Source organism: Delphinapterus leucas, chromosome 20 (assembly GCF_059928025.1).
Source record: "Delphinapterus leucas isolate spDelLeu-1000000601 "Yukka" chromosome 20, BTC_Dleu_Yukka2, whole genome shotgun sequence".
Classification (NCBI taxonomy): Eukaryota; Metazoa; Chordata; class Mammalia; order Artiodactyla; family Monodontidae; genus Delphinapterus; species Delphinapterus leucas.
The window spans coordinates 2,265,656-2,280,863 of NC_143148.1; the positions used below are offsets into that span (position 1 = coordinate 2,265,656).

Here is a 15,208-nt window from a genome sequence, read left to right on the forward strand (position 1 = left end):
ATTTACATTAGCACTCCTACAAAATGAAATACTTAGGTATAAATCTAAGAAAATATGTACAAGATTTTTTTTTTGTGTGTGTGTGGTACGCGGGCCTCTCACTGTTGTGGCCTCTCCCGTTGCGGATCACAGGCTCCGGACGTGCAGGCTCAGCGGCCATGGCTCACGGGCCTAGCCACTCCGCAGCATGTGGGATCTTCCCGGACCGGGGCACGAACCTGTGTCCCCTGCATCGGCAGGCGGACTCTCAACCACTGCGCCACCAGGGAAGCCCATATGTACAAGATTTATATGAGGAACTCCACAAAGCTCTGATGAATGAAATCAAAGAACAAAATAAATGGAGAGAGATTTTATGTTCATGGATAAGAAGACTCAGTACTGTCAAGATGTCAGTTCTTCCCAATTTGATCTATAGATTCAATGCAATACCAATCAAAATCTCAGCAAATCATTTTGAGGATATACAAAACTCATTAAGTTTATATGGAGAGGCAAAAGACCCAGAACAGCCAACACAATATTGAAGAAGAACAAAGTGGGAGGACTGACGCTAACCCAACCTCAAGACTTACAATAAAGTTATAGTAATGAAGACAGTGTGATGCTGGTGAAAGATCATTGTAACAGAATTGAAAGCCCAGAAATAGACCCACATAATACAGTCAACTGATCTTTGACAAAGGTACAAAAGCAATACAATAGCTAGCAAAGCTAGTTTTTTTTAACAAACGGTGCTACAACAGGACATCCACATATAAAAAAAAAATTACCTAGACAGACCTTATACCCTTCACAAAAATTTACTCAAAATGGATCATAGATCTAAATGTAAAACACAAAACCATAAAATTCCTAGAAGATATTATAGGAGAAAACCTAGATGAGTATGGGTATGTGATAACTTTCTAGATACAACACCAAAGGCGTAATCCATGAAAGAAATGATTGATAAGCTGGACTTCATAAAAATTAAAAACTTCTGCTCTGCCAGAGGATGAGAAGACAAGCCACACAGTGGGAGAAAATATTTGCAAAAGACATATCTGATAAAGGACAGTGATCCAAAATACACAAATATCTCTTAAAATTAGAAAGTAAGAAAACAAAAACAACCCAATTTTAAAATGAGCCAAATACCTTAACAGACACCTCACCAAAGACAAGAACAAAGACCTTAAAACACACCTCACCAAAGACAATATACACACAGCAAACAGGCATATGAAAAGATGCTCCACAGAATATATCATCAGAGAAATGCAAATTAAAACAAGATACCACTACATATCTATTAGAATGGTCAAGGGACTTCCCTAGTGGTGCAATGGTGAAGAATCCACCTGCCAATGCAGGGGACACAGTTTCGAGCCCTGGTCTGGGAAGATCCCACATGCCGCAGAGCAACTAAGCCCGTGAGCCACAACTACTGAGCCTGAGTGTCACAGCGACTGAAGCCCGCGGGCCTAGAGCTCATGCTCCGCAACAGGAGAAGCCACCGCAACGAGAAGGCTGCACACCACAACGAAGAGTAATCCACGCACCGCAACAAAGAGTAGCCCTTGCTCGCTGCAACTAGAGAAATCCCACACGCAGCAACGAAGATGCAAAGCAGTCATAAATAAATAAATATAAGTGAAAGAAAAGAAGGAAGGAAGGGAGGGAGGGAGGGAGGGAGGAAGGAAGGAAGGAAGGAAGGTCAAAACGTGGAACACTGACAACACCAAATGCTAGCAAGGATGCGGAGCAGCAGGAACTCTCATTTAATGCTGGTGGGGATGCAAAATAATATCACCATTTTGAAGATAGTTTGGTGGGTTCTTAAAAAACTAAATATACCTTCACCATAGGATCCATCAATCACAGTTCTCGCTATTTACCCAAAGGTGCTGAAAACTTATGTCCACATAAAAACCTGCACATGGATGTTTACAGCAGCTTTATTCATAATTGCCAAAACTTGGAAGCAACCAAGATGTTCTTCAGTAGGTAAATGGATAAACTATGGTAAATCTAGACAGTAAAATATTATTCAGCACTAAAAAGAAACATGCTATCAAGCCATGAAATGAGAAACAAATGCATATTACTAAGTGAAAGAAGCCAATCTAAAAAGGTTACATACTCTATGATTCCAGCTATATGACATTCTGGAAAACACAAATGGAGACTGTAAAAAAGATCAGTGGTTGGTGAGGGGGCAAGGATGAATAGAGGACTCTTAGGGCAACAAAAAAATTCTGTATGATACTATGATGGATACATGTCATTATATATTTGTCCAAACCCATGGAATGTACAACACCAAGAGTGAACCCTAATGTCAATTATGGACTTTGGGTGATCATGATGTGTCAGTGTAGATGCATTAACTGTAACAAATGTACCATTCTGGTGAGAATATTCAGAATGAGGGAGGGTATGCTCGTGTGGGGGGAGGGGTATATGGGGAATCTCTATACTTACCTCTCAATTTTGCTGTGAACCTAAAACTGCTCAAAAAAAAACAAGTCTTAAAAAAACAATAACTATTTATAGGTGTAACCATATTCCAGGGACTGTGCCAAGCAATTTAAATGCATTAAAAAAAAACTGAATTAAGTTTATGAACTAATTTAGAAATGAAATGACATACATATTTAAAATATTGAGTCTTTTCATTCAGGAACAAGGTAAATGTCTTCATGGATCTAAGTCTTTTTTAGGTCCTAAGCAAAGCGTTATATTGACCTTCCTGTGGGCCTTGCATGAAAAATTCTATTTTAGGATTTCCTTATAGCACCCACATGAAGTACATACTGCAATAAGCACCATTTTATAGATGAAGAAACAGAGGCTCAGGCAGATAAAATGATTTGCTGAAACCATGGACACGATGAATGGCTGAGCCAAGATGAAAACCAAAGTCTGGTCATCTCTGGCATCTGGCATCTGTATTTAACTACAAAGCTACACAACACTGTTCCAGAAAATGCTGAGTCCAAGTGTAGGGTGATGACCATGACAACAAGGACGACGATGATATCACTAACAGTAGTGACAGCAGCAGGAGTCACAATTGCTAACCCTGCACACAGCCAGGCATCACCACGCACTGTTCTGAGCCATTCACCCTCACGACAGACGTGTGAAGCAGGTACTGTATTACTTCATGAGATACTACCTATGAGATAACTGACATACAGAAGCATTCAGTAACCTACCCAGGAACACACAGCTCATAAGCAGCAGAGCAGGGATTAGACACCAGGGGTCTAGCACCAGACCCTGGACTCCCAAGTGCTACACGAAGAAGGAAACAGCAAACACTTCCCCGTGGGAGTCAGCAGCCTCAGACCAAGGGGGCTGTGGTGGTGAGAGGGGGACATGAGCAGAGGAGTCAATCCTCAGGAAACAGGGCCAGAGGAAGGAGCAGACGTGGAGGTGCCAGAATTCAGCATTTCATGAACTACTAAAAATAAAAACTTGGGTTCGGAATCCCACACAGTGATTTGGTCAAATAGAGACATTTGCACGAACATCATATATCATTTTTTTGTGTGTGTGTGGTACGTGGGCCTCTCACTGCTGTGGCCTCTCCCATTACAGAGCACGGGCTCTGGGCATGCAGGCTCAGCGGCCATGGCTCACAGGCCCAGCCGCTCTACGGAATGTGGGATCTTCCCGGACCGGGGCACGAACCCGCGTCCCCTGCATCGGCAGGCGGACTCTCAACCACTGCGCCACCAGGGAAGCCCCATATATCATTTATTCTAATCAACATTTCACAAAAGGACGGACAAAAAATGCAAAGCAGAGCTGTTGACAACCAAGATGTGCCTTTTAAGTTGAATGGATTAAGCTTTAGGAAGGACTCACAACAATGGCCCTATTTCCCTTACTTGCTGAGTACAGCGTGCTGGGAGAATTAAATGAGTACAGCATGAACAGAGAAACAAGATAAACATACAGCAAGAAACAGAGATGAGGAGTGAGTGGGCCTCAGAGAGCAAGGACTTAGTGACTACCTCCTTCTGCAAAATAGCTGCAGCAGAAAAAACCACTGTGAAAACAAAGTGACACGAGCAGGCCCACGAGAGAAGGCAGAACAAGAGACCCAGAAGCCAGGGCATAATCATGCTTCTCTAAGTCCCTATGTCAGTCCCTCAAGGAGCTCAGCAGGAATTCCTACCTTTGGGTTCTGTGAGACACCTCCATTTCCTCCCAACACATCCTTCTCCTTTGGCTGTGACCAAAGGCAAACTATGTTTCTTGTCCAACCCTCCCTAAGTGAGATACAAGGAGACCAGGCAGCAAGAGGTGAGTCCAGAAAATAACTGAAGCTGTGCGGAGGAGGGTAGATGGGCTACAGAGGGCTTCTCAACCACCAGGCCTGGAGCCAGAGGGTGGAATGAAGCAAGTGACAGGTCCCACATGGGTTGGGAAGGCCTTACCCAGAGAGACCAGGAGCCCGCAGGTCTCCAGCATCACCTCCTGGTACAGGGTCCTCTGGGCGGGGTCCAGCTGCCCCCACTCCTCCTGGGTAAAAGTCACGGCCACGTCCTCATAAGTAACAATCATCTGGAAAGTCAAGCAGACGCAGTTGTGTTGGTCTTGGGGCTATTGATCGAATCAGAGCCCATCTCTCTCCATGGCAAAGATGCAGAGACCAAACAGCCCCTGAAGGCCGAGCTCTGTGCTGCACTCCAGGAGGCAGATACTGCTCTAGACTGATCACAGCAGTGTAGCCGACAGAAGCCTCCTAGGCAGGAGGCAACGGAGAATGACACGAGGTCGGGACCCTCCTGCATGGACTGTGAGGCACAGAATGGTAAGGGTGCTAAGGTGTCAGACAAATGGGAAAGAATAATAATGACAACAAAACAATACCAATAATAATTACAGCAACAGTACCCCAGACCCACTGGTCCTCATTGTGTGCCTGCCTCGTGCTGAGGCATTTACATGTCTTGTTAAAGTGTCTGAAAGTCCCCAGCTCTTAAGTCCCACCCACTCCTGAGGTTTGAATCCTAAGTCCTAAAGTCAGCACTTGCCTGCTGTGTGAACTTGGGGGCCTTGCTTAATTTCTCTGAACGTTGATTTCTGAATCAATACAATGATTCTCACTGAGCAATAACAGTTATGAGAATTAAAGAAAAAAGAAACACTGGGTGACTGGCCACAGCCGGTGAGGTCAATGCCATTATCATCTTCATGTCAGTCAGGAGACCTGAGGCCCAGGGAGCTCTACCAGTTCGCCCAAAGTTTACATGCGTTGTGATCAGAGGCAGGATTTAAAAGCAGGTTCCTCTGGTCTGAGGTCTAACAGCATAACCATGACCCACTGGCAAAATAAAACCACAGTTAATGAAGATGTGAAGCATTTTAAATAAATTTCCCAGTTATATTCATTTCAGCCACTGCTGAAAATAATTCTGCAGACGTGGGCAGAGGAGCAGATTCATCATCACCCACCTCACAGGAGAGTCACCTGAGGTGGTGGTACCTGCTTGGGAAGTGGCAGGGCCTGGACCAGCTCCTGCTGCCATGTGAACCTTGGAGACTCCCAAGGAGAATCCACAATGAGCCATCACTTCTTTTTTCTACCTGAGACCTGAAAGCATGTATCCCGGAGGAAAGAATACTTCAGGGACCAGGGAATAGGAATTGCTGAGGACACTGGAGGCTGTAGCCAGGAGAACAACAGCCTTTGATTGGCCATGATGTCTGTCCTGGATGAGCAGGATGGAACATTCAGCCAACGGTCACAACGTCTGGCCCTCCCAGGACACGTCTCAGCAGATGGGGGAGTAGGGAGGATTCTGGCAATCGCAAAGACCCTCTGGGGGTTCCTTAAACAACCAGTATACGTTTTATTTGGTCCACACTCTTCCGCATGCTGAAATGCCATGTCCTTGGTTCATGCCAAGACTGCCTACTGGAAGGAAGCCTGCTTGGCTTGCAAAGTTTACTTTAGGTGTCACCTCCAGGCAACCCTCTCCACTGTTCGTAGAGAAGAGGGTAAAAATACAGGCTGTGGTGGTGACATACTGGTTGTTAGTTTCTGCTACTAAAAAACTGCAGTGAACTTGGGCAGGAAACTGAACTTCTCTGAGTCTCAAGTTGTTCTTGTACAAAACAGTGATAATAACAGAACTTAGCTCTGAAAAGGTGAGGATTACATGAGGTGATATATTATACCTATCTACCTGCTAACAGCAAGGACTCAGTCGAGGCCGGCCGGCTATTATGGTTCTTTTCTCATTGTTTTCTCTTTGCTCCCACAGCATCCTGGACAAATTCAACCAGGAATTTTGCCAGGTTCCCTACACAAAAATGCCAGAACACAGGCAACAGGAAGGGGCCATTTTAAGCTAACTGCTAGAAAAGGCCTCTCCAAATAGGAGACATCTGCGCAGAGGCCAGAAGGATGTGAGAGGGAAGTCCTGCAAAGATATAGTGGGACTTCCCTGGCGGTCCAATGGTTAGGGCTCCATGCTTCCACTGCAGGGGGCGCAGGTTCGATCCCTGGTTGGAGAAGTAAGATCCCCCAAGCCCTGCAGCACGGCCAAAAAAAAAAAAAAAGATACAGGAACAGTACTCCAGGCAAAGGCCAGTGCAAATATAAAGATTGGGGGCGGGGCGGGGCGCAGGGACAGAGAACTTATCATGGTCAGGTTGGTGTGTCTGCAGAACAGTGAGTCAGGGAAGAACGGAAGGTCAGAGGAGGTCGGCCGGGAGGATGGGGAAGCTGGAATTCTAGAATTTTAAGTGTGACGGGAAGGAAGGAAGCATCATTCATCCTTCACGCACTGATGAAACACCTGTCGGAGACCCAAAACTGTGGTAAGACCGCGGATAAAATAACGAGTCAGCGCCACTTGTTGTAAGTAAACGACGAGGACAAAGAGAAACCCAATGGCTTACTTAGCCTCCAGCCTGCCCAGGAGCCCTCTCCGAACCAGCGGAGAAGCGGCAATGCCAGCAATATGGCCCACTCACCCGTGCCGGGTCCAACCACGCCGCAGCCATCACGGGACCGTGAGGAGAGAGCGGGGCCAGAGAGGCGGCTCCAGGATTCAGCCGCCCGCCTCCTGCCCAGAGCAGGGGGGTGAGGGGGTTGGGGTTAGGGGGGTCACCTCGGCCGACGGTCGCACTCTGAGCCTCAGTTTCCCAGGCGCAAAATGCGCACGAGGCCCAGGCCGTCGCGTCAGAGCTGCGGGGACGGGGTTGGGGCCCCGGCAGGCGCTCACGGGACACTCCCGTTACGGAGGACCCGGGGCGAGTGTTGGGCTAGTACACCGACACGGAGGTAAGACACACCCTCCTCACTGGCCTGCCCAGCTCGGGGCTGGGAAACGTACCCGGCCCATCGCCACAGGACCCACAGCCCCGGAGGACCCAGCCGGCACAGATAGATGACGCAGCTCTCCAAATGGTCGGAGGTCCCGCCCCCGCCGGCGCGGGCCGCAGGAAACCACCCCCGTCCTGAGCCATCACTGGCCCAGCATCGGCGCAAACACGCGGCGCTCAGCCTTCTGGGTAACGTAGTATTTTTTTCCCCTGCAAACAACCAGGTGTGTGGAACAACTTGCCTCAGAGCATCAGTGAAAGCAGTACTTCTGCACTCTCTCCTCAAACACCATGAATGGTCTCTATCGGTGGAAAAAGACTCCCAGACTCCCAGATTTTTTCTAGCAAGGAATGTGAAAAATGTGTCCTGACCCTGGAATTCTGTCACCTGCTCCTTCCTGTTCATCCCTAGTATCACTTTAAAGCTCACTGTGTAGAGCCCTGTAGGCCACTGTAAAGAAGTCATAATATGTTCCTTGTGTGTTCTAGAATATACCCAGGAATTAATTTTGTATGTTAATATACACAGAAATGGAAATGACTGTCATGAAGGAAGTAGTTTATGCTCACACATTCCTAGAAACAGGAGACAGGGCACATCACAAAGGGCCACGAGGGGAAGACCAGGATGGGTCAGGTCAGGAGGTAAGAGAGGTGAAGAAAGCATGGTCCACAGCTTTTATTGTGTTTTCAACAGGAAAGATAAGGCAGGGTAGGATAAAGTTTGGTATTGGCTAGTTTGAATACTGTCAACAGGTTTTGGAGCATACGGGCTGACTTATTTGCCCGGCACAGGCCCTTAGATGATGAGAAATATAGTCTCCTAAGTGTAAGAGTCAGAAAGAGGAGGGTTTCCAACTAGGGGCTTTGGGTTGCTTAATTTACACATGAAAGAAACAGCCCCTAAGAGTAGTTTGTTACCTCTAAGAATTGGCTAGTCCTGAAAGGGGCATTCTTGGGAATTTCCTGGCAGTCCAGTGGTTAGGACTTCATGATCTCACTGCTGAGGGCCCAGGTTCAATTCCTGGTTGGGAAACTAAGAGCCCACAAGCCACGCTGTGTATTTGGGGACCTCAATTATTTGTCTTTCGCCATTTTCAGACGTGTGGGTCTATGAGAAGGGCATGTGGAACAATCTCTCTAAAATACCAATCCCACGGGAGATAACTGGGATCTTACTAACACCATCATCCCTTGAATACCTGCTTTCTACTTGCTCACCTGGACAGCCCCTCCTTGGAATTGCTCCTTGCTCTGTCCATGACTCTCTACCTTGTTGCAACTCAAAGATCACATCTGGCTTGATGCACTGACACCCTGTTCTTTGGAAGTGACATAAAAATGGCCAATTTGGGGCTTCCCTGATGGCACAGTGGTTAAGAATCCACCTGCCAATGCAGGGGACACGAGTTCGAGCCCTGGTCTGGGAAGACCCAACATGTCGCAGAGCAACTAAGTCCGTGCGCCACAACCAGTGAGCTTGCACTGTAGAGCCCGCGTGCCGCAACTACTGAACCCGAGTGCCACAACTACTGAAGCCCGTGTGCCTAGAGCCCGTGCTCTGCAACAGAGAAGCCACCGCAATGAGAAGCCCGTGCACCTCAACAAAGAGTAGCCCCCGCTCGCCGCAACTAGAGAAAGCCCACGTGCAGCAACGAGGACCCAAAGCAGCCATAAATAAATAAATGTATATTTTTAAAAAAAGACTAAAAAGGGGGGTGGGGCACAACAACAAAAAATATATGCTTAATACACGGATCTCCAAATTAAAAATCACAGCAGACAGAAATTTCCTTCAAGTCATCCAGCTGGTTAGAACAAGGCCAGGAAGTGTAACCAGGTGGTCTGACTAGAGGGTCCATGCTCTTGACACTGCTCCAAGGAAGGGAAAATAGTGCCCATTTACAATTTAGCTTAGACCATTCAATTGTCAGGTGTGTAACATACCTGTGAACAGCTCACAAATCTTTAACCCTCAAAACTCAAGGATGACGTCTTTGAGCATTCCACAGGCACCTCAGCATCCGATAACTAAGACAGGAAAGGCAGTCTGCGGGCCAGAGTATGAGTACAAAGGGGAGAGGCAAATACTCCCCGAGACCAGATTCCTACAGATCTCCAGCATCACGTCTCTGTAGAGAGCCCTCCCAGCTGGACCAAATGCTCCCATACCATCTCAGTAAAACTCACAGACAGGTCCATGAACTTGACTAAGCCTGCAACAAACCCTTTAATCTCCAGTTATGCACATTTAATGATGTAGGAATTATTATGACCCCATGTTCTTTAATTTTTTTTGTTGAAGTCAAAGGCTACAAGTTTCAACAGTGGAACAAAAAGTAAATGAGAAACTGTTGACACATGGGCAATGGAAATACACAGCATTGACCTGGTCGTTACATCTTTGTACAAATAAAAACAAATAAAGGGAATATTTGCAAGTCAAACCACTGACGACATATCTAAATAGACACAGATTTATTGAGAGGCAAGATTCTTTCTCACAAGACATTCTCTATATTTTGTCATCACTAAATTAAGTCTTGACCACTATGTAAGAATTTCCACTCTGACATAACTGATTGTTTTCGTTACAGTGATTTACATGTATATAAGCCTTCACCTCAAAGCTATGACTTATTTCTTGCTGTAGCAAACTGTATTTGTTAAAGAAATTTGAACGTCCTCAACATTTAGGTATTATTTAAGTCACTGTGAAGAAGAGTTAATATAGCATGCTATCATTTGAGCTTCAAAGTTTGCCCTTGGCTAAAGTTTGAGGCCTTAGATTTCGGGAGGCTTCCTATCATTCCCAGAAATGACGAATGGCTCAGTGCACCTATTGTTTGTGTAAACGAGGTGGCTTATGCTGCTAACCTGTTATGCTTCTGGAGGTCTAGAATTCTGTTATGCTCTAGACAGAGTGCCCAATAAAAATCATAGGCACTGAGGTTCTAATAAGTTTCCCTAGTAGACATTTCACACATGCAGTCATAATTCCTTGACAGAAATTAAGCACTCAGAATTCCTAAAGCTTGTCCCTGGCTTCCTCTGGACTCCAGTCTTTGTATCTTTTCCCTTGACTGAGATTGCTTTGTATTCTTGTGCTGTCATAAACCTTCGATGTTCAGTATAATATGCTGAGTCCTTTGATGCTTCCTAGTAAGTCATAAACCTGGGTAGTCTTGAGGACTTTCAACACAGTCATTCATTATGACTTTTAAAGTCTTATAGATCTGTCCATAAAAGCCCATATAGTTTCTCTTTGTGGTCAACATAAGTCATATACTGTGCCAACTATACACACAGCTTTGTGTAAACTCTGTGAGGGAGGCAAACATAAAAATACACTACCGTGTGGCCATTCACTAACACACATATATTGAGTGTCTACTGAGGAAAATAAAAACGTAAAGTGAACAGAATCAGACAGTGGCTGGATGTGAGGATGATAAAAGAAAAATGGCTGTGAGGTGTCTGGCTTTGTCAACAAGACAGAAGATAGTGGAATTCACTGAGATTGTTTTTTCAGGCACCTCAAACACAATGTCTAAAACCAAATGCCAACCTTAGCCCTTTTCTACCTCCCTGCTTCCTCAGAGATTATATCTCCTACAAAGTTACAAGAGATGATGCAACCATTGAAGACTGAGTTTGGTTTCTCACTCAAACTGAAAGGATGGCCAAGATGTACTATAAAATGAGAAAGGGGGTTACAGATCAAATGAGTATTATTTGATCCGTTTTAGTAAAAATGAATTGTGATCAGGAAAACAAAGATTCATACTACAAGAAGGAATCTAGGAAAGTGATAAGGGTATGGACTCTGCAGCCAGCCTAAATGGCTTCCAATCCCTAATCTCATACGTTGTAATGACTGTACAATTTTGGGCAAACTCCTTAATCTTTCTGTTCCTCAGTTTCCTGATTTGTAAAATGATAATATTACCTATCACATAGACTTGTTGCAAGGGTTAAGAGTTGATGTGTTTAAACATTCAAAACAATGGCTGATATACAGTAATACCACGTTTGCTTGCTCTTAGAATTATTATGGGTGCATCCTTATGGTGATGGTCTTGGCCAAATGACACATGCATTAACTCAGTGTATATGAATACACAGAAGGTGTGGAAGTATGAACAGAGGGTAACAGACATGAGAAATATTCAACCTGGAGACACAGATTTGGGGGAACTCTGTAGATCACTGAGTATAAAATGCATTGAGTGCGAATTAACTCACTCATGGAACACATCACAAGTGAGAAAGCAATGGCCTTGGATGGACCCTGGGAAGCACATTGTTTAATACATGGGCTAAAGACACAGACTCTCTGAAGAAGGGTAAGAACTCACAGAAACCAGGAAAGGACCTTCAAGTCAGAGAGGTGGGCAGCAGTCCAACAGTGATGGGAGGGCGGGAGGAGGAGAGAGGACAAAAGGGAACTTTGTGAGACCTGCTTAAGCCAGGCAACCATGGTGGAGGTCATTCTTTAGTTGTCAGTGGAGCGAAAGGGACATGATGGGGTGAGGACAGGCAGTGGACAGAACAGTCACACAGGGTGTATCTGTGAGAGAAAAGAGAAGGGCAGAGCTCAATACACATGTAGGGCAGAAAGTGCTTGGGGGTGAGGAACACAGGTATAGATTGTGAGGACAGAAGGGGATTCAGAGGGAGAATTTAAAGACCAAGAAGTAGAGGCACAAAAGAAAGACAGTGGCCCTATACAAGTTGGGGAATACGGGAGAATGTGTTCAACAACAAAGAGGAAGACTGAACCTGGAAGACGAGTAGCCCATTCTCCTTTGAGGCTATAACAAGCCTTAGAGAGCTCGGAAATTTTACACACAAATCTTCCCTGGAGAACTCTGAACAATCTGCAGGTTGCCCAGTTTTATTTTCTTGAGAAATATTTGTGGATAACAACACAGAAGATGGCAGGACTTCCATTCCTCCAGATACTTCAGGATTTCTATTCCAGTATCAAGATAAACCACCAGAGAACCACTGACTTTGGACTACACAGTTTTGCTTGTTTTCTCAGAGTCCTTCTTTGGCATCATAAACTAGGCAAAGAAATAGAAGATGTGTAAAAGAACCAAACGGAAATCAGACAATTGAAAAATTCAAAAATCAAAACGAAAATTCACTGGATGAGCTCAATAGTAGATTATATATGAGAGAGAAGGAATCAGTGAGCTCAAAGAGAAATCAATGGAAATTAATCAATGTGAGCAACAGAGAAAAGCAGACTGGGGGAAACAAAAAGATGGGAGCCTGAGAATCCTATAGAACAAGAACAAGAGAACAAAGGGCTGAAAAAACTATCTGAAGAATAACTAAAAAGTTCCCAAATTTGCCAAGTGGCATACGCCACAAAATGTGAAAAGCTGAGCAAGCACCAAACAGGACAAGCCCTCCAAATTTTATGGCAGGTTACATCATAATCAAACTTCTGAACTCTATATACAAGGAAAAAACACTTTCAAAGCACTTGAGATAAAGGATACATTACAGATAGGGAAATAATGAGTCAAATGGCAGCAGATTTCTCAACTGAAACAGATCAGATTTCCCATCTGGAAGACAGAAGGAAATTACTTATTTGCCTTTCAAGTACTAAAAGAACAGAACTGCTGACCCTGAATCCTATATCCCACAAAAATATCCTTTGGGAATGAAGGAGACATAAAGACATTTTTAGATGAAGGAAAACAAAAACATTTGTTACCAGAAAATCTGCAACAAAAGACAGGCTATAGATTTTCATGGGGCAAAAAATTTAAAAAGAAACTGTTAATGGAAGAAACTTGAGATTTCAAGAAGGAAGAAAGAACAATGTAATGAGTAAAAGTAGAAGTAAACAGACTGTGCTTCTTCTGAGTTTTGTAAAAATTGTTTGACAGTTGAAGCAAAAAGAACATCATCCAATATGGTGTTCAGTATATGAAAAGGAAATACTTAAGACAATTATATTAAAAGAATGGGGAATGTAAAGGTACCCAATGGAAGTACGGTTTCTACGTGTCAAAGTGCTAAAGTGTTGATACCGTAGGCTGTGATAAGTTATGTATGTACAATACAATACCTAGAGTAACCACTAAAATACAAGAGATATACTCAAAAACATCACAGATATATCAAGTGGAATTCCTAACATTAAAGTAACCCACAAGAAGGCAAAACAAACAACAAAAAGTACCCCCTCAAAACCAAACAAAAACAGAGCAACAAAAACATCATAAAATGGTAGCTGTAAGCCCTAAAAATATCAATAATTATTTTAAACTTAAATGGCCTAAATATACCAATTTTAAAACAGAAATCAGTAAGATGGATATAAGAAAATGAGCCAAGTATATGCTATTCACAATATTCACATATTACATTACTTCAAATGTAACAATATAGATAAGGTTGAAAATAAAATTATGGAAAATATAAACCATGCAAACATTAACCAAAAAACTCAATAGTGGCTATATTAATATCAGATAAAGTATACTTCAAAGCAAAAAATTTTAGAGGAGCAAAAAGAAAGCATAATGATAAAAGGGTTATTACACCAAGATGACACAGCAATCCTAAATGCGTATGCACCAAACAACAGAGCTTTGAAATACATGAAGTGAACACTGACAGAACTTAAAGGAGGAAGAGACAATTCTAGAATTAAACTGCAGGACTTCAACACCCCTTTCTCAGCTGTTGATAAAAATACGAGGCAGGAAATCAGCAGATATAGAAAATCTGAAAAACACCATCAATGAACAGTATCTGGTACATACATATACAAACTCCACTCAATGACAGTAGGATACACACTCTTTTCAAGCAGCCTTACTGAACGTTCATCAAATATCCTGGGTCATAAAACAAACCTCAAAAAATTTAAATAGCCAAATCAAACGTAAAAGAAATCAGAAGAAAGCACAAAATACTCCAAACACTGGGAAAGTAAACAACATCCTTCTAAATAATCCATGGGTTAGACAGTCTCGAATAAAGAAATATTTAGAACTGAATGAAATGTAATTAGAACATAAGAAGCTAAAACAGTACTGTGAGGGAAATTTACAGAACTTAATGCTTACATTAGTAAAGTGAAAAAAACCCCTCAAATCAATAACCTAAGCACCCACCTCAAGAAACTGCAAAGGAAACTACTATCAAAGCAAGTAGAAGAAAGGATATAATAAAGACCAGAAAAAAATAATAATTCAGTGAAATTAGGAAAAGATAGAGGAAAAAATGGTATAAAGTGCTGGTTCCTTGAAACAAAAAAATTGATAAATGTCTAAGAAGATTGACAAAGATAAAAGAGAGTTAACACATTTCCAATAACAGGAATAAAACAGGGGCTATAAGTACAGATTCTGCTGCCATCAAAAGGATAATAAAGGAATACTTTAAACAAATAAGAAAATTTAGATGAAATGGGACAATTCCTAGAAAAAGATAAACTATAAAAACTTATCCAATATGAAATAGATACTCTGAATAGTTCTATACATATTAAATAAAATAAATACATAATCAAAAAGCATCCAAAAGAAAAATCTCCAGGACTAAATGGTTCACTGGAGAATGCTACCAAACATTAAAAGAACAAATAAAACCAATTCTATACAACACACTGTCTTGTGAATAATACAACACCTGTTAACACATGTTAGGAGGCCAGAATCACCTAGACACCAAGACCAAACAATGACAATTGAAAAAAATAGAGAGAGAGAAAGAAAACTACATATCACTGTCACTCATGAAATTAGAGGAAAACTTCCTCAACAAAATACTAGCATATTTAATACTGTAATATAATATATAAAAATAATTACACTCCATGACCAAGTGGGGCTTATTCCAAGGA

At 43.0% G+C, this 15,208-nt stretch overlaps 1 protein-coding gene across 6 annotated transcripts in view; it reads right to left on the bottom strand.

Moving 5' to 3' along the window:
• The window catches only part of LOC111170087 (uncharacterized), a 39,154-nt gene extending 24,034 nt beyond the window's left edge, over positions 1 to 15,120 (bottom strand). For 5 of the 6 annotated variants that reach the window (XM_030761169.2, XM_089901943.1, XM_089901941.1 and 2 more), the window contains exons 1-2: positions 6,982 to 15,120; positions 4,434 to 4,560 (exon numbers count right to left, since the gene is read on the bottom strand). In XM_030761169.2, the coding sequence (XP_030617029.1) occupies positions 4,434 to 4,560; positions 6,982 to 7,011 (157 nt within the window). In that variant the 5' untranslated portion in view covers positions 7,012 to 15,120. Of the gene's footprint in view, positions 1 to 4,433; positions 6,804 to 6,981 lie in introns of all 6 variants that reach the window. The other variant, XM_089901942.1, reaches the window with a different exon arrangement.
• Positions 15,121 to 15,208: the final 88 nt, after the last annotated feature.